This window comes from Nansenia antarctica, assembly GCF_963989245.1.
Source record: "Nansenia antarctica genome assembly, chromosome: 16".
Taxonomy (NCBI): domain Eukaryota; kingdom Metazoa; phylum Chordata; class Actinopteri; order Argentiniformes; family Microstomatidae; genus Nansenia; species Nansenia antarctica.
Window position 1 is genome coordinate 5,677,607 of NC_137686.1, and position 24,217 is coordinate 5,701,823.

The following is a 24,217-nucleotide window of genomic DNA, read 5'->3' on the forward strand; positions in this document are numbered from 1 at the left end:
CTTGCGTATGCACATTACCTACTGGTTATGCAGAGTTATTACAGGCATGCCTATTATTTTAGTCTCTTATGTCCTGTACTACTGACACTTTTATCTTGAATTATGCTCGATTTATTACGCCCTATGTTAATGTTAATGTTAATGTTAATTTTATTTATAATGCGCCCCCCATCCAACTTTTACATCGGCCCGGGGCGCAGCCCGGGTAAAGGAACAGATAAAGACAAAGACAAGGAACACAGAAAGCAATCAGACACAGACGACTTAAATGTAAATCTCAGGCATACAATTCACAACAAATAGGGAGTAGACTTAGGGAATATCATTTAGGAAGAGGTGGGTTTTTAACTTGGCTCTAAAGGAGTCCAGAGTGGGGGCAAACTTGATGGCAGAAGGGAGCGCGTTCCACAGGGTCGGTGCTATCACCGCAAAGGCACGGTCACCCTTCCTCTTGAGGTTGGTACGTGGGACCCTCAGGCTGAGTTGGGCGTCGGACCTGAGCCTGGGTCTGGGCCTTGAGGAGGTAGACTGGTCCAGGAGGTCCTTGATGTAGGGTGGGGCGAGACTGTTGAGAGCTTTAAAAACAAAGGTGCAGATTTTGAACTTCACTCTCTTCTTCACTGGGAGCCAGTGAAGGGACATGAGGACAGGGGAGATGTGGTCCCTCATTTTGGTGCCTGACACCAGCCTGGCAGCGGCATTTTGGACTAGCTGCAGGCGGTAGATGGTCTTATCAGGAAGTCCAGCATAGAGTGAGTTGCAGTAGTCGAGCCTAGATGAGATTAGCATGAGGACGACCCTCCTCAGGTCGCTGGGGGTGAGGAAGGACTTGATCTTGGCTATGATGCGTAGTTGGTAGAAACATGCCTTCACGACGGAGCTCACTTGTCGGTCAAGGTTAAGCTCGGAGTCAAAGATGACACCGAGGTTCTTGACATGTGGTCTGAAAAGGGTGGACAGGCTTCCCATGTTGGTGCTGAGCTGAGTGATGGCGGTGGTGTTGCCGATGAGGAGGATTTCCCCCTTGCTCTCATTCAGCTGTAGGAAGCTCTGGGCCATCCACTCCTTCACATCGCGGAGGCAGTCCATCAGGCGCTTCAGATCGGCGGGGTCGTCAGTGTTGATTGACAGGTAGAGCTGGGTGTCGTCCGCATAGCAGTGGAATGAGATCTTGTAGCGTTGAGGGATTAGACATAGGGGGAGCATGTAGAGGGAGAACAAGATGGGACCGAGGATGGAGCCCTGAGGGACCCCACAGGTGAGTGACCCCTATGTCTTGTGCTGTAATGCAATGTCAGGATCCGAAGCCTAAGAATTTGACTCTGAAATGGTTTGTAATGGCTTGATATGTAACACCTTGGTGTAATTGTATACCAGTGCAATGGAATGGTTTTACTTGATTAAGTGATGGTGGATTAGAACCCTCACCAGTACAATGTGCCAAAGATGAATCCATTCAGTTGATGAGATCAGATAGTGTTATATCTTATTCCAAGTCATTTAGACAGTGCTATCTTTGATCTCAGACTCCTAAAGGGAAAGGTCTGTGTGACTAGGACCAAAGGTCAGTGGTTCCAAGGAGTAAGAACATGGGCGTCACCACCATATATTTGGGGGGGGACGTGTCCCCCCCACCTTTGAAACAAGGTCGTTTGGACCCCCCCACATTTGCCATCAAAAATATGTTGCATGACTGGTCAGCGTTATTTTCATTGCTTCACAATCAAATCCGTTCCACTTTATGAGTAGGGGATTGCCCATATCCAGAAGTCCACTCCGCGTTTTATTTCTGTTTTTAACACGGCAGCAGCAGAATCAGACACGCACGCAGATTCAAAACATTCAGACTGAGGCAAGATGATATTTAGATCATCCACCAAGATGGATATAAGGAAAAAAAATTCTAAGAAGAGAAAAGTAAGTCAAAGTCATCCAAGTTTTCCCGTGAGTGGCCAAACAGCAACATTGCGTTCTCCCAAGGTCAAACACAGCCAGCTTTTCTGATAAGAATGTTAGCACCTTATGAGACATTCTCTGTATTAGCAATAGAATTAGCATAGCCTACTAGCAACCAAATACGAGCTAGATCAGCTATATGGCACTAGCAGTTTTGTTAGGCATTACTAGTGCGGTTAGACATGTTTAAATGCAGAACAGACACAGGCGAAATGTCATCAAAAGCACAGAATGGCGACAAACACCTCACAGTGCTTACCTGTCCTGTCATTATTGCATCTCCTGCCCGTGTTCATTGCCCTGAGCATTTGCACAATTTAATTTGGCCATTGCACCCACCCAAAGAATCAATTTTGCATCTGATTGCTTGAGCTAGGGTTAAAAAATAAGAAGAAAACACCTGTTCCATTTATTTTTCTATTTCTAAAATGCTTGTGATTGTATTTTTTGTATTGATGATTGTATTTCTATGTCAAATGTTCTATTAGAGAAAAACAATATGAACAAGTGCTCAATGCATCCCCATTTCTCCTGATATAGGTGGTTGAGAGTGAGAGTGAGTCAGGGGCAGCAGGCAGGGGCAGTGGAGACAGCTCTAATTCACTCTTTGATTTTGTTTGTTTGTTATAGTTGTATGTTCTGCAATGCACTGAAGAGGGCTAAGTTTGATTGTAATAGGCTCTGAGTAGCCTAGGTACATATTTTATGTTTCCTCATAACTTTTTATTCAATTTGTTGACTCAAAGTTACCTCATTCTTTTCTAATTCACTCTTTGATTCTTTTTGAATCTTCATATTTAATAAAGTACCTAAAAAGTGCCACGTGTCAGTGTCAGGCCTCTGTGAGTTAAACCAAAACATAATAGTAGTCAGTAATTGCAGACGATGCCAGCTCCAAGGAAAAACAAAGAAAGAGGGAGATTATTTTGGGTGTAAAACGCACCAGAATGCAGGAAATTGAATCTACTATTTAAAAAAATTCGGGGGGGGGGACCCCCAGACCCCCCGAAAAAAAAGTGGCCCCCCCACATTCAAAAAGCTGCTGACGCCCATGAGTAAGAACATAAAGAAAACATGTAGATGATTTCCTAATAGTTTTCATCCAAGTGCTTGGCCATTCAAGTCTAATCTCGGGGTTTCTTGCTACCCAGGGTTTTCTGTTTCCCTGATTATAAGGGAATAGCATTATAAACTCCTATACCGTCGACTGACTGCTATCTTCACCCTGACGGCTGTAAGATGATACATAAACATGACACGTCTTGTCTATGTGTACATCCTTGGTGTTTGAACCTGTTTCGCTTGGTTCCTCCCTTATCGTGTGATTGATGTCGCATGATGATGGGTGATCATCATTAGTCTGCATTTCACAAGGCCTCTCTATGTTGTCACCTCTGGTGGAGAGCCTCCGCCTCTCCTGCCGGGCAGACAGCAGGGTCTCCTTCAGGATGAAGTAGTAACATGGAGCCACAGAGCAGCCAGGTTCAGGGGAAGGCCAACCGCGAAGGTGGGGACAGACAATCCACTGGATGAGGAGGACTGGGCTTTGACAAAGTGACATCCTTCCTGCAGAGAGAGATTACACTCTTCACAATGGACTCAATCAATGTTCACTTTTTACTGTAGATTTTGGTTTTTCAGATAATGAAAGGACAGATTTCATGACAGTCTGATGATGGACAATAAGAGAAAGATGAATGGAGATTATGTAACTGCAGGATAGAGGTAATAGGCTTACTGCAAAGGTTAAAGAAATACTCCACTCAAAATAACATGTGGCATGATTTCCCTCTTACCTTAGCTGTACCGTAGTGTAGTCTATTCACCAATAGTGAAGGGTAAACATACACAAACATTGTTTAGCTTACCCACTGTTCACCCAACTTTAATACAAATGTGTGAATTGTAACAACATTTCCTCCAGTGTCCAGCATTTACCCACCCTTTTTACCACTACATCCCTGCCATTCCCACAGACAGTTTGAGGCCACTATAGGGCACTATGTATCTAGAACTGTCTGGGTTAGGCTAATCAAAACTACAGCTACGGTCAGTGGAAATTGTGTTGGGTTGTGTTTTGAGTGGATAATACTCTTTTATCTATTATTAATGAATACTATAATTCTAAGGATAGCCAGTTGTACAGCACATGTGTTTGGTTCCTAATGTATTTGATGGCACATAGTCATAAAGATGACTGTTTGGATGACTACTGCCATCTTGTGGACTTTGCATAGACATGGTTAGGTACACCTAAAACTGATATTATATACATAAAGCAGTCGCCTTTATCCAAAGCGATTTACAAGTACATTTGTCTAAAGTAAGTGAATCATCTATATCATCATAAGAAAAACAAATCTATGCTGGGACCAGGGGCCACTGGCAGTCACAATGGTAGAAGGAAGGATTTCTTTTTATTTTGTTATCTTTTTTATTATTATTATTTATACTAGAGAAACTGTACAGGGGGTAGTGGAGACCATGATATCAGCCCTTGGTTGTGTTCAAGTCTCTTAATATTAGTGTTGATTATGTTTTACTGTCATTAACTTGACTGAGTACTATGTTGACAGAAACACCAATATAATTATAAACTCTTGTCTTACCTGCACTATTGCAACCTTATCTTGTACTGTGCCTATTATTTTTTGTCCTATTTTATTTCCTGTACTACTGACACTTTTATCTTGAATTATGCTTGATTTATTATGCCCTATGTCTTGTGCTGCAGTGCAATGTCAGGATTCGAAGCCTAAGAATGTTACTCTGTTACACTTGTAACTGTTCTTGTATTATGTGTTGCTTGCTTAAGGCATATTGCAAATGAGCATGCAACAAATAGTGTTTGTTTCCTTCATGCTATACGGATTACGAATAGCACTGTGTTGTTCCCTGGTATGGAAATATTGGAAATTAGCTTGCAATAAATGGTGTTTATATAGTTTACTACGATTTCAGCCAGAATAGTTTCCCACCTGATCCGAACTTGTTTGCTTCTTTCTTCTTGCAAATTGGTTGATTGATGTTGTATCATGACATGCCTCAGGCACAGGTCAAAGACAGTAATGGAGACATAACACTTAACTCATAACAGTTATGACGCCTGGATTGATTTAACGCTTAGCCCAGGGCTTTGACCTGTGTTTGGGGGTGTCTCCATAACTGTGTGAGGCCTATCCCTAGACATGTGTGCGTTTGAGAATAGTCTAAAATGTGCCCGTCCATACTAAAACGTTATAGAATTATCGTGGGGGGGAAATAGTACAGGATTCACAAAATATTTTAATTTTTTTTGAACGTATGATATATAGGACCTAGGTCTTCATTTCAAAAGCACATTTTGGTCAACTAAAACTGGTGGGGGGAATGCTCAAATGCTTAACTGGGAATCCGTGGTCATGACCCTGTGTATACGATGTGAAACGACGCAGTAAACACTTACCTAACTCGTTTGGTCCAACTTTCACCGGGCCACTTGGCTTTCAATCCCTTGCTTTATGTAAGGGATTGAATTTAATTTAATTGAATTTAAATGTATATTGCGCATTGATTTTAAATGATCCCTGACCGTTTTTAAAGCACTAAATGGACTGGCCCCCCTTTACCTCTCTGAGCTCTTGCACCGCCACACCCCCTCCAGATCCCTCAGATCAGCAGACCAGCTGCTGCTGGTGGTGCCCAGAACCAGGCTGAAAACCAGGGGGAACAGAGCCTTTTCGGCTGCTCCACCTAAACTCTGGAACAGCCTCCCCCTCCACGTACGGGCCGCTCAGACCCTGGAGATTTTTAAATCTCTCCTTAAAACATACCTGTTTTCCCTAGCCTTCCCCCCCACCTAGCTATTGGTCCCTGGCTTTTATTATCTTGTGGTTTTTGTTGTAGGTCCCTGGCTCTTATTGTCTTATTGTTTTATTGTTTTGGTCCTTTTGTCTTCTCTTTTGATTTTGCCATGTTTTGTGTTGCATTGTGTTGTGTGCATTGTGATTGCTTGTTTCCTGCATTTTATCTATTTTTACTGTGAAGCACTTTGGCTCAGCATTGCTGTACGTAAGGTGCTATACAAATAAAGTTGACTTGACTTGACATGACATGTAATATACTGTTGAATATACTATCGCTCTCACATACAGCTCGACGCTCTCACACAAACCGCATTGGCACCTGCAGTCTTCTGTCCAGTGGTGGCTGGTGATAACATTTTTGGGTGGGGCACAGGTTATGGGGGCATGCTCCACAGGGAAGAATATGAACTTTAAAATCTGGATTTACAGTCGATTTTAGCATGAGAATATATATAACTTAATTATTTTTATATATAACTTATTAAAGGGCAAACTGCAAACACAACAAAAATATAATGCACAACAACTGACAAATCAACTGGAATAGTCTTTGTTAGCAGAGTAGACCTAATGTTAACAGAATGGACTTATACCCTTTGTCTATCTGTGCAGCGGTAAGGTGAATAATTCTAGCAGTACTGTCCAGACAGTTGTCTTGTTTAGCCATTCAACTAGGCATTATTTATTCAATGGAGAAAGACATGGAACACAATGCAATTGTGATAATAAATGTGTTCTTTGTTACTTCTTTAATTAAATTAAAGTGTACCTTTCTATTATCATACAATATTTCCATGAACATGTAAACTCTATAATCATAGAGTTGTCTTTCTATTAGTTGTCTCTGTCATACTGAACTGTTTGTTATCATCCTGAACTATCTCTGTTGCTCACCTCACCTCAGTTCTGTCTCTATTGCGCTCCTCTCCTGTTGTCTGTCTCTCTGTTGCTCTCCTCTCCTGTTGTCTGTCTCTCTGTTGCTCTCCTCTCCTGTTGTCTGTCTCTCTGTTGCTCTCCTCTCCTGTTGTCTGTCTCTCTGTTGCTCTCCTCTCCTGTTGTCTGTCTCTCTGTTGCTGTCCTGTTGTCTGTCTCTCTGTTGCTCTCCTCTCCTGTTGTCTGTCTCTCTGTTGCTCTCCTCTCCTGTTGTCTGTCTCTCTGTTGCTCTCCTCTCCTGTTGTCTGTCTCTCTGTTGCTCTCCTCTCCTGTTGTCTGTCTCTCTGTTGCTGTCCTGTTGTCTGTCTCTCTGCTGCTCTCCTCTCCTGTTGTCTGTCTCTCTGTTGCTCTCCTCTCCTGTTGTCTGTCTCTCTGTTGCTGTCCTCTCCTGTTGTCTGTCTCTCTGTTGCTCTCCTCTCCTGTTGTCTGTCTCTCTGTTGCTCTCCTCTCCTGTTGTCTGTCTCTCTGTTGCTCTCCTCACCTGTTGTCTGTCCGAATATCGGTTGTTAAGTCGCGACGTGTTTCCGGGTCCAAAGTTGGCTGAGGCGCTGTCTTCGAAATGCCTCAATAATAATAATAATTAATTATATTTATATAGCGCTTTTCCGAGGCTCAAATACCCTGACAATATGGGGAAAACGGGAAAGTGCTGTGCCCCTTGTTGTATTAATAGATTCGAGTCTAAAAAACGATTAAACTGTCATTCTACCGCTGTAGTACACTGGTATTCTGGTGCGGAGAATTTCTGGTTTGGAACCGGAAATTGCAAAACGTCACGTTTGACGTCAGACTTAACAACCGGATATTCAGGGCTCTCAAGTCTCACGCATTTTTTTTTTACTACCCCTAGTGGTAGTGGCCCTAGGCTGCAGCCTAGGTAAGCCTATAATCTGTGCATGCTCAGGGCACACTTTTCTGCGCCCCGTCCGGGGAATAGGAGACAGCCAATTGGAGCGCTGCTACAGCTCACGTGTAAGCCAAAAGTATTTGCAGTGCCATAGCCTGCCATTCGGCCGGCGCCCCGACTCGTCCCCTATGTATTTTCACAGTGAATTTTACACACACACAGATAAAATGTTTATTGTATTGGAGGATTTTTAATGAATGCTGATAGGCGCCGACAGAATATCAGACGCATTTTATGAATAAACAATGTTTATTTTTAAAAATCTTTTACAAATAGCAACTAGGAAGTGGGGCTGCGTTGGAAGGTGGGGGCGGCGCCCTAGCGCCCTCTATTGGCCAGCCGCCACTGATCTGCACACTCAAATCTGTGCAAAAAACGATGTTTATTGCAAGCTTTCGGTCCCCAGGCTATCGGACAATGTAAACAACAGCTTTATGACGGGTTTGTATGACGCAGTTTGGAGGCTGAAAGCGCACAGGGTTGCCAGATGGGATTGACAATTTACAGCCTAAACGTTCTATAACCTCAAAATCAAGTAGCCCGTTCGGCGGTAACCCGCCCCATCTGACAACCCTGGACGCGAAATGCATTTTGGGAAACAGTACCCGAGTAGTGTCCATCGTAACAAACTTCAATTATCCCGGAAATAATTGCTTGCATACTACATTTCTCGCATACTGTACAGTGTGAACGCACTACATACTCAAAATCTACGTCATAGTATGCTATTTCCGAACACAGCCACAGTAACGTTAGCTAGTTAATAACGGTAGGTCAGGGTGTTGTACAGTAACGTTAGCTAGTTAATAACCATGGCAGGTCAGGTTGTTGTAGTACAGTGTCGTTAGCTAGTTAATAACGGCAGGTCAGGGTGTTGTAGTACAGTAACGTTAGCTAGTTAATAACGGCAGGTCAGGTTGTTGTACAGTAACGTTAGCTAGTTAATAACAGCAGGTCAGGTTGTTGTACAGTAACGTTAGCTAGTTAATAACGGCAGGTCAGGTTGTTGACAGTAACGTTAGCTAGTTAATAACGGCAGGTCAGGTTGTTGTACAGTAACGTTAGCTAAATAACCACAGCAGGTCAGGTTGTAGCTACAGTAACTAGTTAATAACATCATATGGTTAAACAATGCATGGGAATATGTACTGTAGGACAAAGCCCTACTTGAAACCCAAAGGTGAGCAATTTCCAGACAATAGTCATGCCAACTGTCTGGGTTGCCTTGGGTATTTTTTGTAAAAAAAAAAGAAGAGCTGAATAAAATGTCATGCCGGATCGAGATGGGTAGAAGCATGTTTTCCCCCTTGTAATTGATGTGTTGTTTGATGTGGGTGCAGTATAAGAGGGCGTCCCACCATGTTGATTCTGATGTTATGTTTCCTCAGGCGTTCCTTCTGGGATCTTTTGTCTCTTCTGATTCTCCAGAATCAGTCTGACCGAACAAAGAATTCCAGAGGTTCCTCCATCTTGTTTAAAGATATTTGGTTAAAGAAACACTAATCCACATGCATCCAAGCATTTGGACCAGCAGTGACACTCTTCAGCAGAATAACACAATTATAAACATATCATAGCCCTTGAGCAATGGAGCTTCCTCCTATTCAGTTAGCCATATCATTATGTGGCTTATTTTTAAAATATTTAGCAGAACACACTGGTGAAAATGCAGGAAGTGGTCAGGGTGCTCAACATTATGACAGTCTACCTAAAGCAGTTATCAGTGATTTCTGCATGCAGGGTCAATACAATGTAAACAATGACGAAAATACATGTTAACAGGGAGATAACATTTTTTTTTATTACATTCAATTCCCTGAGAGCAGCATTACTTTTTCAAAACAATTTTAAGATATACATAATTTGTTTACAAAATCTCCTATGTCAACAAAAAACCTAAACAATGAAGTAATAAGTCCGTATTTATTTGGTAATGATCAATTGTTCTACTTTCATAGAGGTATTTAGAGACACATTAATCATAATCAAGTGCTGCTTAAGTTCTGTCTCAATTTGGCGCCTCGGCATCAAACAGGCATGTTGATATTTAACATCTTAACTGTCCAATAACATGGAGAGTACGTTGGTTTGTTTAACTTTCAGCGTCTTTGAGCCTCGGAAAAGCGCTATATAAATTCAATGAATTATTATTATTATTATTAACTCTAGGACAAAAAACATAACATGCCAAATTAATGTCACTGTTGGGGCATAAGCATTGCCAACGGTAATGGAAAAACAGAAAAAGGGAATGGTGGCCACACTGATACATTCCTCGCATAGTTTTATAACAATTCAGCCATCAGCAAGCAAGTAAGCGATACGTACAAAAATGAGAGGGACAGTAACCCAGCCAGCACGCCCACGTGGGTCCCATATGGTTTCAAGGTGGGCTAACCCATATGGGCCTCATGTCGGCAATGTTAGCGGGATCCACTTGGGTCCCAACTGGGATGCCCATGTGGGCTTTAGGTGGGTTCTACCTGGGCCCTAGGTGGGCCCCAACTAGGCATGTCTATGTGGGACCGAGGTGGGTCCTAACTGGGATGCCCATGTGGGCTTTAGGTGGGTTCTACCTGGGCCCTAGGTGGGCCCCAACTAGGCAAGTCTATATGGGACCGAGGTGGGTTCTAACTGGGATGCCCAACTAGGCAAGTCTATATGGCACCGAGGTGGGTCCTAACTGGGATGCCCATGTGGGCTTTAGGTGGGTTTTACCTGGGCCCTAGGTGGGCCCCAACCAGGCAAGTCTATATGGGACCGAGGTGGGTCCTAACTGGGTTTGGTTGTGCAATGGTTCCTTTGATTTCCAATGTGGGTCCTAATAAGATTTAAATATAAATAAAATAGATTAAGCAGTATTTGACATGAACCGTGTTAATTCTTGTAAACACACCTAAAATAAAAATTGGGTATTTTACATGTCTTAAGTTTTACCAGGATGAAAATAGACAATATATATTTTGACAAATTTATTAAAAACAATATTACAACAAGATAATAAAAATACAATGAAAATAACAATGCAGCAGTGTAAAGGTGCAGGAAAAGGCACACATCAAATGTACAGGTGTACATACAGTATATACATACAAATTGTACACTTAAAATAAAAAAATATTCCCACAATGCTCCACAGAGACTAATAACAGAACAAAATATAAGAATAAAAATGGGCGCTCTGGTGGCAGTTACAGTAGTGTTCCTGAAGTGTTCGTATGTTCAGGTCACGGCCGTTCACTCAGTGACTCAGTTCAGTTCGGTACAGTTCCAGTTCCGTGGGGGTGTGGCAGGGTAGGGGGGGGGGGGCGGAGGTGGGTGGTTGGTGGTGATGGTGGGGGTAGTGGTGGAGTCACCACCCGCCACCCTGCCCCAAGCCTGCAACCTGCAACCTGCTGCCCACCGAGCAGTTGTACAGTTTAATGGCTGATGGGACAAAGGAGTTATTGAACCGCTTCGTACCTGCTGGCAGTGCGATGAGCCACCAGCTGTGGCTGCTCTTCCGCCCCGCGAGGATGGGGTGGTGTGGTGTGGTGTGTCCAAGCAGTGCAATAAAAAAAAAATCTTGGGCCCTCTGTGCGTGTCTCTTCAGCCTTTCGGTTTTAATCCCCAGTGACAGAACCAACCACAGGGCAGCATTGTAGAGAAAGAGAGACAGAGACTTTGCCTACTGGGTTGGTGCATCATCCAGTTGTAGAAGCTGTGTCTGAGGTCTAACTCTTTTTCCACCTCTATCGTGAGCTCCAGTGAACCACTTGGAGAGAGCCTTTTCTGCATCCTTGTGGTTGGTTTCTTGAGTGAGGGCATTTTTCTTTAGTCCCCCTAATAGAAATGACAAGAGGCCAACTGTTAGAAATTATAGCATTATGGAACTTTCTTGAGTGACATCAGTTTAAATGTTTTGAAGATTTGTTGTGCCCCGTTTCCATTGCTGTATATACTGTCTTTGCTGTGGCATACCTTCTATTGGTATACATCAAATGTGTTGCCAAATAAAAAATGTAAAAGTTAGACTGAGCAATTCAACACTCAAACTTACCATATATGACATCATAAAGGCGCATTTCTCTGAACTTCTTCTTGCTGTGACGTCCATGAAGGTTGAACTGGACTGCCAGATCATTTGAGAGGAGGTACGGCATCATTCTTCTGGTAGCATCATCCAGTGAAGTACCTCCGATATCTCCAACCATGGCAACCTGAGTGTATGGGGGGGGAAAAAATCACAGGAAGGAAAAGCTGTAAGTGCCCAATATAAAATAGCCAGACCTGCTAGACTAATGTCAAAAGAGAGTGACCGTGGGTGCACATGACTGGATTGAAGGAGAGAGGAGGGTGAGCTCTCACCCTCACCTGAGAAGAACTGGACGATCTCCTCCTTGCTGCAGCCGAAGGGCAGGCCGCGCAGCCGCACCAGGCCGTCCCCCTCCGTCTCTGGGCAGTTGGGACCAGTGTGTTTCATCACCCAGTCCATCTCCACATTGTTCGACTTAAACACTGAGACAAACACATAAACATGTCCTGAATTAACATCCAATCATGCAACCGGTAGTCTCTTAAACGAGAGCGGCCAGCTGCGTCGATCTGGCAAGCTAGACTATAAAACCTATGTTTTTAGGCCATACCACCTCCTTACTCATGGTGAAGTTGTTAGTGATTAGTGTATTGATGAATATGCATAAAAAAAAAATAAAAAAAAATACCTTCCACATATCTGTGCCCCAGGGTCTCTCTGTCTTTCTTGACGGCGATCTTCAGGTCGTCTTCGGTCTCCAGCTCAACGAACGCCTCTCTGCTGGGCCTGCCCTCCCGGGTGTAGGTGAAATGGATACTCGTGCCATTGTTTGCAACTTTACAATCTGGAAGACAAATCAACAGTTGTTGAATTTTCCCCCCCCACACACACACACACACACACACACAAATGCCTTTGAAGAGTCTTAGTAGATAATCAGTGATAGGCTAAATCTGTTGAATGAATGCCACATGCAAAAGCTTAGTTTCTAGACGACTAAAACCAGATTGGTGTTCATAGTAGAGTATCCTATCTTCTCACCTGAGAAAAACCTGGAGACTTCGTCCACAGCGCAGGACCAGGGGAGGCCCCGCACGCGTACCACAAACCCTTCTCCATCAGCCATGATGGTCGTGTAGTCTGGATAGTCAGCCCTGGGAGACGCACAAGATCACACAATGTAGATGAATGAATGGTCTTTATTGTCATTAACTCATTGACTGCCAAAGACGCCATTTGGCGTCTTATAGAATAGTAACGTTGACTTTTTTTTTTCCGCGGGGATCGCTTTATTGACATCTTCTACACCTAGTGTGTGAATTTCAGACTTGGGTGTAATGTATTTCTGTCCCAGATGGGGGCAGCAGTTCGATTTAGCTCAGCTATAAAATCCTGGAGACGGAACTGGCTTGTTGTGGGTTGAAGAGATGGCGAAACGTATAGCGAAGATAGCGAGAGCAGGAGAGAAGCATTATAAGCAGTTGACACTGGCACAGAGCTTGTCTGGCAGTGGATCTGCAAGGAGTGTGGTGCCGATCAGGTCAAGCAGATCTGCAAGCAGATCTGGTATAGAAGACGCGCGGCCATTGGAGCCAAGTAGTTCTTCAAACAGTTCAGAATCGGACGATTCTGAACCAGACCCCGACTCGTCGGACGAGTGGTTGCCACCCATATCGGATAGCAGCAGGGGATCCTCTCCAGATCAGCGCGGATCCACGATCCAAGACACATGTGTGAAAAGCAAAGGTAAAACTGTTGAATGAATGAATGAATGAATGAATGAATTTGTTTTTCTTTTTGTATTCTTTACAGACCGTGTGTGTGTATGTGTGAGTGTGTGTGTGTGTGTGTGTGTGTGTGTGTGTGCCTGTGTGTGTGTGTGTGTGCCTGTATGTGTGAGTGTGTGTGTGTGTGTGTGTGTGTGTGCCTGTATGTGTGAGTGTGTGTGTGTGTGTGTGTGTGTGTGTGTGTGTGTGTGTGCAGATATGAGGGAGATGAAGAGGGGATGTTTATGGGTAATGTGATGTGAGGCTAATATTAGTTATGAGGTAGTTATGGGTAACCTTGGGTCTACATGTATGTGCTACACAAATACATTTGCCTTGCCTCAGGTCAGAGAGGCTCTGTTTCACCTGTGCTGACTTGTGTTTACTAGGAGTCGCGTGTGTGTGCGTGTGCGTGTGTGTGCGTGCGTGTGTGCGTGCGTGTGTGTGTGTGTGTGTGCGTGCGTGCGTGCGATGTCTACCTGTGTTGATGTCTACCTCTGTGTTGATGTTTACCTGTGTCTTTGAAGTCTACCTCTGTGTGTTGATGTGTGTGTCAATGACCTGTGTGTGACCTGTGTCTTTGAAGTCTACCTCTGTGTGTTGATGTGTGTGTTGATGACCTGTGTGTGACCCTCTGTGTTGATGTCTACCTGTGTGTGTTGTGCTGAAACTATAACCATCACTAGAGCAGTATAACACTATTACTATTACTATTACACTATTACACTACATCATTACAAAGCAATAAAACATGCCTTTTGTATATATATTTTGTATAAAATTGTAGATATTTCAATATTTTACAGTTCCTGAATCGAGCAGAGGACGTGCCTCAACCAGTGGGTTTGCTGCAAGGAGACGGCTGTCTTCAGAGAAAGCTGCTGGTTGGGGTCACGGTGACTGGCAACCCACAAAGGTTCCATTCACGGCAACCCCTGGACCCCAGAATGCTGCTGCAGAGCTGGAATCTGACCTGCCGGTTGATTTCCTGGAGCTGCTTATTCCTGATGAGCTGCTGCAGCACATTGCAGATCAAACCAACCTGTATGCCCACTTTGCCCAGCAGTTTTTACAGGCACATCCCGACACATCCCGACACTCCAGAGGGAGGTCATGGAAACCGGTGACAGTCCCAGAACTGAAACGATTCTTTGGACTCACTTTCATCACCGGTTACATAAAAAAGCCAAAACTAGAAATGTATTGGAGTGTGGATCAACAGGACGCCACTCCATACTTCAATAAAACCATGTCCAGGAACAGGTATCAGCTCATCTGGAAGTTCCTCCACTACAACAATAATGCATCACAGGACGCCACAGATAAAATGTATAAAGTGCGTCCTATTTTAGATCATGTTGTAGCCAAATTCAAAGAGCTGTATCAGCCCTTTGAAAGTATCTGCATTGATGTGTGCAGTGGCGTGGCCGCCTATCATTCAAAGTGTATAACCCTCAGAAGCCGGTGAAGTATGGAATGAAATCCTACATACTGTGTGACTCTTATACTGGGTATTGTTTTAACATGAAGCCTTATGTTGGCCAGCATAACACAAATATGCACCCAGAACAGACTGCAACCCCCTGAGCCACTCCTCCCTGGAAAGACCCCTGACGGTCCCTGGCAAAAGGTTGGGGCTGACCTCTGTCATCTAGACAACTCCACATACCATGTCATGTTTGACTACTTCATTGTAGTCAAACATGACGGTTCGTTGAGGTTGCCAAGCTGCAGTCCACCACCTCATCAGCCGTTGTGGAACGCCTTAAGTCATGGTTCGCACGCAACGGAGTTCCACTTACAGTGGTCACGAACAATGGACCCCAGTTCTCCTCTTTCATCATTTCTCAAGAGCCTGGGACTTCACCCATGTGACCTCTAGCCCACTATATCCACAAAGTAACGGCGCAGCGGAGAGGGCTGTTCAAACTGTTAAGCAACTCTTCAAGAAATCATCTGATTAGCACTCCTGGCCTACCGCTCCACCCCCCTCGCCAGTGGATATAGCCTATCCAAACCCCTCCAGGGACGGCGCCTACGCACACCGGTGCCTGCCCACCCTTCACTCCTCCAGCCAGGGTGGCCTGATCTCTCAACCTTCAAGGGAAAAGACCAGCAGTCAAAGTTGAAACGAACACTCACTTTGATACTTGTCGCAGGGCCAAACTGCTGCCAGCACTCAGCTCAGGTGACTGTCTGGGTTCGAGACTCTAGATCAAAAGGTACTGTGCAGCAAGAAGCTGACACACCACGGTCCTATTATGTTGAAGTGGGGGGCCGCACAGTGAGGAGAAACCGCCGGGATCTCACCGTCATTCAGCCAGACAGGGGTGGCCCCACTGATCCTGTCCTGCCTGATCCAGTGGAAGACCCGCTGCCTCCTACTCATCCTGAGACACCCTCACATCCATCTGCCCCCCGCTGGTACCCTGAGAGCCCCCCCCCCCCCTGCAATCTGATTGGACATCTCCATTATTGTGTCATGTTGCTGGCTGCTCTCCACCTCCAGGTAATCCCCCCCCCCCCATTCCCTAGGCCATGACCATGTGAGGCGAACAAGCAACTGCAACCGATCTGCTCCGCCAGCTGAATGACAGAGAGGAGAGAACAACCAGTGGCGGACTCAAACTGTTTGAGGGGCAGTGGCGGAAAAATAAAAAGTGTACTTACTTATTGCACGACATGGACCCTCTGAAATGTGAGTCATTTCGTCCTGTGAGCCTGCTCTGCTGCGACTATAAGATCTTAACCAGGGTTTTGGCTGGTAGACTGGAGTGGGTTGTGCATACAGTGAAACAACCAGACCAGACCGGCTTTACTGCGGGACGGCAGCTTTCAGGTAACCTACGCAGGCTGTTCAATGTTCTCAATTCTCCTGAAACCCCATCCACGCCGAATGGGAGGCCTTACATGCCAAGCAACAACGCAAGCCGAATGGACTATCCTTACAGAGTTTATTTCTTGCCAATGTCCGCTCACTAGCGAACAAAATGGATGACCTCAAACTATGGATAAACTCACAGATGAGGATGATGGACTGCAACTGATCGCAACACAAATAATTTTTCAAAATTCATATAATGGGATTTTCTGCGATTTTAAAAATATATATTCTGTCTCTCACTGTTAAAATGAACCTTCCATTAAAATGATAGTGTTCATTTCTTTGTAAGGGGGTAAACTCACAAAATCAGCAGTGGGTGAAATACTTATTTCCCCCAGTGTATATTAGGCATGCTACCTATGAATTCCCTATGCAGGAAAAACCCTGACAAGCTTTAGGTTATACTTGCTTATTTAAAGAAGGGCTTTTTAATATCCAGTACATGTTGTTATATACTCCTGTCACTCTAGAACTCTGTCTACTTCTCCCTTTCTCATTAGGGCGAGTCACGTGTGTTTCTCATTAGGGCGAGTCACGTGTGTTTCTCATTAGGGCGAGTCACGTGTGTTTCTCATTAGGGCGAGTCACGTGTGTTTCTCATTAGGGCGAGTCACGTGTGAGCAGAAGCAGACCTTTCTCATTAGGGCGAGTCACGTGTGAGCAGAAGCAGACCTTTCTCATTAGGGCGAGTCACGTGTGTCAGAAGCAGACCTTTCTCATTAGGGCGAGTCACGTGTGTTCAGAAGCAGACCTTTCTCATTAGGGCGAGTCACGTGTGTCAGAAGCAGACCTTTCTCATTAGGGCGAGTCACGTGTGAGCAGAAGCAGACCTTTCTCATTAGGGCGAGTCACGTGTGTCAGAAGCAGACCTTTCTCATCAGGGCGAGTCACGTGTGAGCAGAAGCAGACCTTTCTCATTAGGGCGAGTCACGTGTGAGCAGAAGCAGACCTTTCTCATTAGGGCGAGTCACGAGTGAGCAGAAGCAGACCTTTCTCATTAGGGCGAGTCACGTGTGAGCAGAAGCAGACCTTTCTCATCAGGGCGAGTCACGTGTGTTCAGAAGCAGACCTTTCTCATTAGGGCGAGTCACGTGTGTTTCTCATTAGGGCGAGTCACGTGTGAGCAGAAGCAGACCTTTCTCATTAGGGCGAGTCACGTGTGAGCAGAAGCAGACCTTTCTCATTAGGGCGAGTCACGTGTGAGCAGAAGCAGACCTTTCTCATTAGGGCGAGTCACGTGTGTTCAGAAGCAGACCTTTCTCATTAGGGCGAGTCACGTGTGAGCAGAAGCAGACCTTTCTCATTAGGGCGAGTCACGAGTGTCAGACCTCAGCTGGGTGCCGTTTCCAACGGGGGCTGCGGATCACAACCTAGAAAAGATCAAATCTCTGATTCAAGGCTCCAGCTAGAGGAATGTGTTTATACAGTATATTGCATGAGTGTGAATACAGAAACAGCAGAAAAAGGACCCAATCAAATATTTCTATAGATGCCACTGCATAATTATTTTTTATTTTAGTGTGTTTTTGGTTGAGAATATTCATTCTTAATTGACGATTGTACTAAATGCTCCCAGCTCATAAACGCCATGAAGGTTATCTGGAAACACCCAAATGCATAATCGGCTCGTTTCTAAGAGTTACCACATGTGGAAAACATTGCTTTACACTGAAAGCTCTGGTCTGAATGGTATTGAAGTAGTATGGAAAAGGTCTGTAACAAAATTGGTTATAAAATCGAAATGTGGTATTGACACAATGAATGAAAATGAAAATAAACTTCAGTTGTTCAACTTGTAAGAAAAGAAGACAGTACCAAGTTCTGTGTTTAAGTAGTCTTTTACTTGCAAAAGTTTTCCCCATCATCTTTTGTTGTGTGTTACCCTTTGATCTATCACCCAGTGTGAAGCAGTGTACAGAGCATTAACATAATATTCATGTCATACCAACCTGTATGTTAACTGATTTGATTTGTGCAAAGACGATGGAGGTAAAGACAATGGCTGTGGGTCTGTGTGGCTGTGGGTCGGGAGGGTTTCAGATATTTGTATTGGTTAAACAAAGACCAAGTTTGACGTGTTGGTCCACCAACCATCTGGACACAGCGTGATGTAAGCAGGGGGCTTAAGTTACAAGGGGGAAGCTTGATTTATTTATTTTTCTAATCTGCTGATTATCAGAGTAGTTATTTCTTTTATTAGGCCCTAGATTATTCAAAGAAACATCTTCATGATCCTGGGCTTGAAGACCTGCATCTTACTGGCGTCCATGTTCTTGACCATTTCCTGGGCTGCAAGAATCCCCTGGTGGGCTTCGTTAAACAGATCCTTTCCGATCTCCTCCTGGACCCTGTCTCTCCAGGCACTCAGCCTGGGTCTCCCCTGGAACACGTCCAGGCCAGCACCAACAGGCTATAGAGGAGGTACCAGAAAGCAGACACGATAGGCCACAGGTGATATACAAAAAGTGTCTCAGAGTGGGAAATAAGCTTATAAGACAAGTGAAAATGTACTCCTGCTTTTTAAAGAGGAACTCCTTGGGGGTATTCCACGTACGCTGGATTAGTATATTCGCGATTAAAAGGAAAGCCTCGTTCAGGCAACTCGTGATTGGGATTCAAGCCTCAAGTGATTCCTCGAATGAGAATCAGCCTGGTGTCATCAATGTTCACACAAGCCCGGTTTGGAAATTCTCGATTTGGGCGCGTGCTCGCAGGCAGAAGGAGCCCAGAAGAGCCGACTGTCGAAAAGATAAAAGATACTAGACTGGAACTAAAGAAGATACTAGACTGGAACTAAAGAAGATACTAGACTGGAACTAAAGAAGATACTAGACTGGAACTAAAGAAGATACTAGACTGGAACTAAAGAAGATACTAGACTGGAACTAAAGAAGATACTAGACTGGAACTAAAGAAGATACTAGACTGGAACTAAAGAAGATACTAGACTGGAACTAAAGAAGATACTAGACTGGAACTAAAGCAGATACTAAACTGGAACTAAAGAAGATACTAGACTGGAACTAAAGAAGATACTAGACTGGAACTAAAGAAGATACTAGACTGGAACTAAAGAAGATACTAGACTGGAACTAAAGGAGATACTAGACTGGAACTAAAGGAGATACTAGACTGGAACTAAAGGAGATACTAGACTGGAACTAAAGAAGATACTAGACTGGAACTAAAGAAGATACTAGACTGGAACTAAAGAAGATACTAGACTGAAACTAAAGAAGATACTAGACTGAAACTAAAGAAGATACTAGACTGGAACTAAAGAAGATACTAGACTGGAACTAAAGAAGATACTAGACTGGAACTAAAGAAGATACTAGACTGGAACTAAAGAAGATACTAGACTGGAACTAAAGAAGATACTAGACTAGAACTAAAGAAGATACTAGACTGGAACTAAAGAAGATACTAGACTGGAACTAAAGAAGATACTAGACTGGAACTAAAGAAGATACTAGACTGGAACTAAAGAAGATACTAGACTGGAACTAAAGAAGATACTAGACTAGAACTAAAGAAGATACTAGACTGGAACTAAAGCAGATACTAGACTGGAACTAAAGAAGATACTAGACTGGAACTAAAGAAGATACTAGACTGGAACTAAAGAAGATACTAGACTGGAACTAGCAACCAAGCAGCGAATTATTTGAGCCACATTCATGGAACAGAACTCCAGCTGAAATTATCGTGAATTTGAAAAACTAGCCCGGATTTGATTTAATCGGCCTTCTAGGAATCTCCTGTGGTGTTCGCAGCTTAAAAACGGAAATGTGGAGAGAAAGCAAATGAGGGTGAGATTTACAGATTTACTTCCTTGTTAAAGAGAAGAAATCTCCAGTCATCCATCAACAGTTGAAAGGAAACAACTTATCAAACATCTTGTTCTGAATTTTAAAAGAAGTATATTATCTTTTTTATTTTCAATGCGGCCATTGTCCATAGGGCATAGAAATAATACAGTTATTGGCTCTCACCTGCATGATCTCAACAATGGCTACCAGGTCAGCCAATGAGATCTGATCTCCAGCAATGAAGGGCTTCTCTGCAATAAACTTCTCTTCAATGATTTTGAGAGAGCCATCCAGGTCTTCCAGGGCTGCATCCATCTTGTCCTTAGGGACCTCTATCCCCATGATCTTTGGAATCAAGAGCTTTTACAGAAAGGTGAAAGTCGGCAGTGTGCTAAATTCTGATTATTAAATTCTCATTATTGATCAACAATGCTTGCAATAATGCAGAGGAAGTATTATATCTGAAACTATAACAAGTATTGGAAAGCATTTTGTCTTCTTTTAGATCAATTACTATGAGGCTAGAGAGATTCTCAGCTTTAATCACATTTTTCTGATTGGTTTCACCATTTAGAAATGACAACCCTTTTCATACACGGTCCCCCTAGAATATTTCTAATCACTCTGTATATCTGAATGCCTCCGTTTAGTGGCAGTCTCAAGTGTGAATTGACTGTATCTCTGTGATTTCTGGGATTTGACCATGGTTTTTATATAATGCTGTGTAGCAGCACTTACCCTGTGCCACAACAGCTTGGAGCCTTGGGGACGTATGGCCGTGTGTTGCCAGGACAAATATTCGTTTACACGAGCACGCTTCTGCAGGTCTGCTGGATACCAGTGGTCTGGGGTCTTGAACTTCTCTGCCATGTACATCATGATGGCAATGCTGTAGAGGTCATGCAGAGGTCATGCAGAGTCCATTATGCACATCTTTACAGTCGGTCAGTTTTAAAGGCATTATCTTTCCCACCTCAATGTGCTAAAAGCCAGGGGTAGAAAACAATGCGATTGAGTCATATATAATATATGTTGTATAGATATAGTGTTGTATAGACACATCACTGCTGTTTTATAAGAGATTCATTAATAAAATAATAATAATAGATTTTATTTAAAAGCGAACTCAAACTCAAGGACTGTACAGAAAAAAAAGAGATGCAGGACAATAAACAACAAAAAGAAACACAACAAACAAAAAGGCTATGGGGGATGCTGTTAGTCAGGACCCAGGCCATGCAGTACGAAGGAGAGTCTGAACAGATGCATCTTGAGTCTGGTCTTGAATGTGTTGAGTGTCAGAGCATCGGACAGCTGGTGGAAGGGTGTTCCGCAGCTTGGGAGCAGCAACAGCAAAGGCTGCACCCAACATTCATTGGCTACTTTGAAAGCTACTTAAAGCTATTGTGATGATTTTGACTTTGGAAATTAAATGTATACATTTCTGTAGGCTATATGGTGAGAATAAAATGCATCCCCACTGATTATATATCAGAAAGAGTTATATCAAAAGATAGAAGTGGGTAAGTTGCACAATAATACTGCTACAAAACAATAATAATCATAAAATCAAATCATAAATATGCACAGCAAGACGTCTTGCAAGGTGTTATACTGTGTCTCATCAGGTAATATTCTCCTCAGAGTGAATGATTCCCACCTTTCAGCCAGGCAGAAGTCTCCATCTCTGATTGCGGGCACTTTCCTGAGCATACTGATCTTTCCAAACTCTTCCCCATAGTGCTCACCTGAAATATAGTGTATCCAACACAGCAATAGCCTATGTGATAACAATGCATAAACGTAGTCTACACTACAGTACTCTGAAGTCAAGACGGTGGAGAGAGTGGGACATTCTCATTGTGAAAACTAATCATGGGTTATTCCATGTCAAATTAACAAACTAGTAAAGAGGATTTTGACACACAAACTCTGCCTTTAGAAGATTTAATCAGCCAGCCTGGAATATACGTTCTCTATGGCTGACAAGTAATATGACCCTGCAGCGAAGATACAATTGTGAATTAGCACTGAGAACAATAAAACAATTTAATGGACAGGGCCATCTAGTGGACATACTCTTGTGCTATATAACTGCATAATTAAATTAAATCATTTTATCATTTAATCATTTAATGATTTAATTATCATTAAATGGGACAGTAGAATTACAACTTCAATGACTAATACCATTGGGCAGGGCGACCTCCAGATAAACCAGAAATATATACTGAATAGGACTGAGAAACAAACTCCAAAGCTGTTCCCTTACATTCTTTACTTTCCTATGTAATTTCTTTCTTTACTTTAACTACTGTTCTAAACTACTGTGCATTAACATTGAGAACAATATAAAATGTTTATACTTTATTCACCTAATAGCTTGACCAGCAGCGCCATCTAGTGGACATTGGTACATTCGACACAACATTTCCTTGACTAACCTTTGGACATTCAACCTTCACGCCAAACCGCAGCTTCATAAAACTTGTCAGCTAGCTAGAGAACTGATATTCCATATGGGTTTATACTATCTTGTAAAGGAGGGGTTCGGAGAGTTCATGGGTGACTTGTGATTCCTCACGCCTTAATCCTTATCAAGTACGAATTTGGTCCAGATAGGGTTTTCTCTTGATGAATGTTATATGAATCCCACTGCAACGGCCAATTTGGCTAAAATCTATTATCTTATTTCTCATGCATGAAAGGCATGATATTTCTACCCGACGCAGGAATACTTTTAATCTGTTTCTACATAGAGGATCGATTTCCCATTTGTTGATTTTTGTTCCTTTTGTTTTTAGGAAAACGGAATACGAACACATTATGACATTTAAGAGGCACAAGGGGTCTGAAATTGTAAAATAAATGCAATTAACTAATTGTTTGTTACGCCTTTGTCTGAACATGACTCTGAAAGAACCTTCTGAGATAAGATGTTTCATTGGAAGTTCAACATGACAATGACTGAAATAACAATGATTTAACTTTTAAAAACCTATATGTACGACCTGCTTAACAGGGCCATAAAGGGACAAAATCGCATTTCATAACTGAAAATATATTTTCTAAATATTAGCATTACATTTGTAGCTACGAAAAAATAAGCTATACCGGTATATATATCATGTCATTGAGCTGAACTTTAGCCTACCAGCCATCAGAGAAACCTTTCTGAAGTCAAAATCAATGTTGTTCCTCTTGGCAAAGATGTAGACAGAGCGGCAGGGCTGTGAGAAAAGGTCCAGATACATTTCCAAAGCCATTTTCTTTTGCAAATCGAACAAATATTCTTCACCACCACTTATTTCGAGTTCGCCTTGCACTTCTACCCACTTCCATCGGCTGTGGGCGTCATTTATCAACTACTCTTTTGTTATCAAAGGTTGACTAATCATGGCAAAGGTTGACTAGTCATGGTGACCATGACAGATGTAGCCTATGACAGGATAGGCCTAGAGGTTAAATACTACTGATCACTTCATCAGTTCAAGCTGTTTGTCACACGTGTTTCCCATTAAACTATCTGGAACTATCCGTTATCCCATCTTCTTGGATCTTCTGGCACAAGTCGTGACGTTAGAATTATAAGGTTCTATCTCAATTTTTGTCAAAATTGAGTTTTTTTTACATAATCTGATCCATTGGGTGTTTATTAACGCCTGTGTGGTGTTATTTTTAAAATGTTGACATTTTTGAGTTAGTAATTAATAAAATACAAAGGTCACAAAACATAATGGGATGTAAAAACGTTGACGCTCAATATCTCTGAACTACCCTAAACGGAGATAGAACCTTATCATTCTAAACTCACGAAGTTCAGGTGCGTAGGCTGATCTGTTTCAAAGCGCGCGACAGGCAGAAAGACATGGCATGGGATCTAGGCTCACTATGTTTTCAAAGCGAACATAAGAGTTTTAGGAAAAGACAAAACAAACATGTTGAAAGACACAGGATGCTGTGTGTCCGTGTCTCAATCAGGGGCGGATTTAGGATCGTAGGAGATCCGGGGCTTAGCCCAGAGGGAGAATGTAATGTGCGCGCGGAGCGCGCCGGAAAATTTGGCCTTCAACCTTCAACTTACCACCACCTTAAAGCG

General features: G+C 43.1%; 2 protein-coding genes across 2 annotated transcripts; both read right to left on the minus strand.

The window, feature by feature from the left end:
- Positions 1 to 11,799: 11,799 nt before the first annotated feature.
- Positions 11,800 to 12,782, minus strand: LOC308171695 (heterogeneous nuclear ribonucleoprotein H-like; the record flags this gene model as incomplete). The annotated part of the gene is made up of 4 exons (XM_080546569.1): positions 11,800 to 11,840; positions 11,989 to 12,138; positions 12,345 to 12,500; positions 12,698 to 12,782. 4 exons carry the CDS (start codon positions 12,780 to 12,782, stop codon positions 11,800 to 11,802), a joined length of 432 nt encoding a protein of 143 aa, XP_080402695.1.
- Positions 12,783 to 18,135: 5,353 nt separating this feature from the next.
- LOC308171515 (glutathione S-transferase theta-3-like) lies at positions 18,136 to 23,475 on the minus strand. Its single transcript, XM_080546386.1, has 5 exons — positions 23,273 to 23,475; positions 21,779 to 21,866; positions 20,857 to 21,007; positions 20,302 to 20,478; positions 18,136 to 18,716 (listed from the first exon to the last, which is right to left on the minus strand). The coding sequence occupies exons 1-5, from the start codon at positions 23,382 to 23,384 to the stop codon at positions 18,519 to 18,521; spliced, it is 726 nt and encodes a 241-aa protein (XP_080402512.1). The 5' UTR covers positions 23,385 to 23,475; the 3' UTR covers positions 18,136 to 18,518.
- Positions 23,476 to 24,217: the final 742 nt, after the last annotated feature.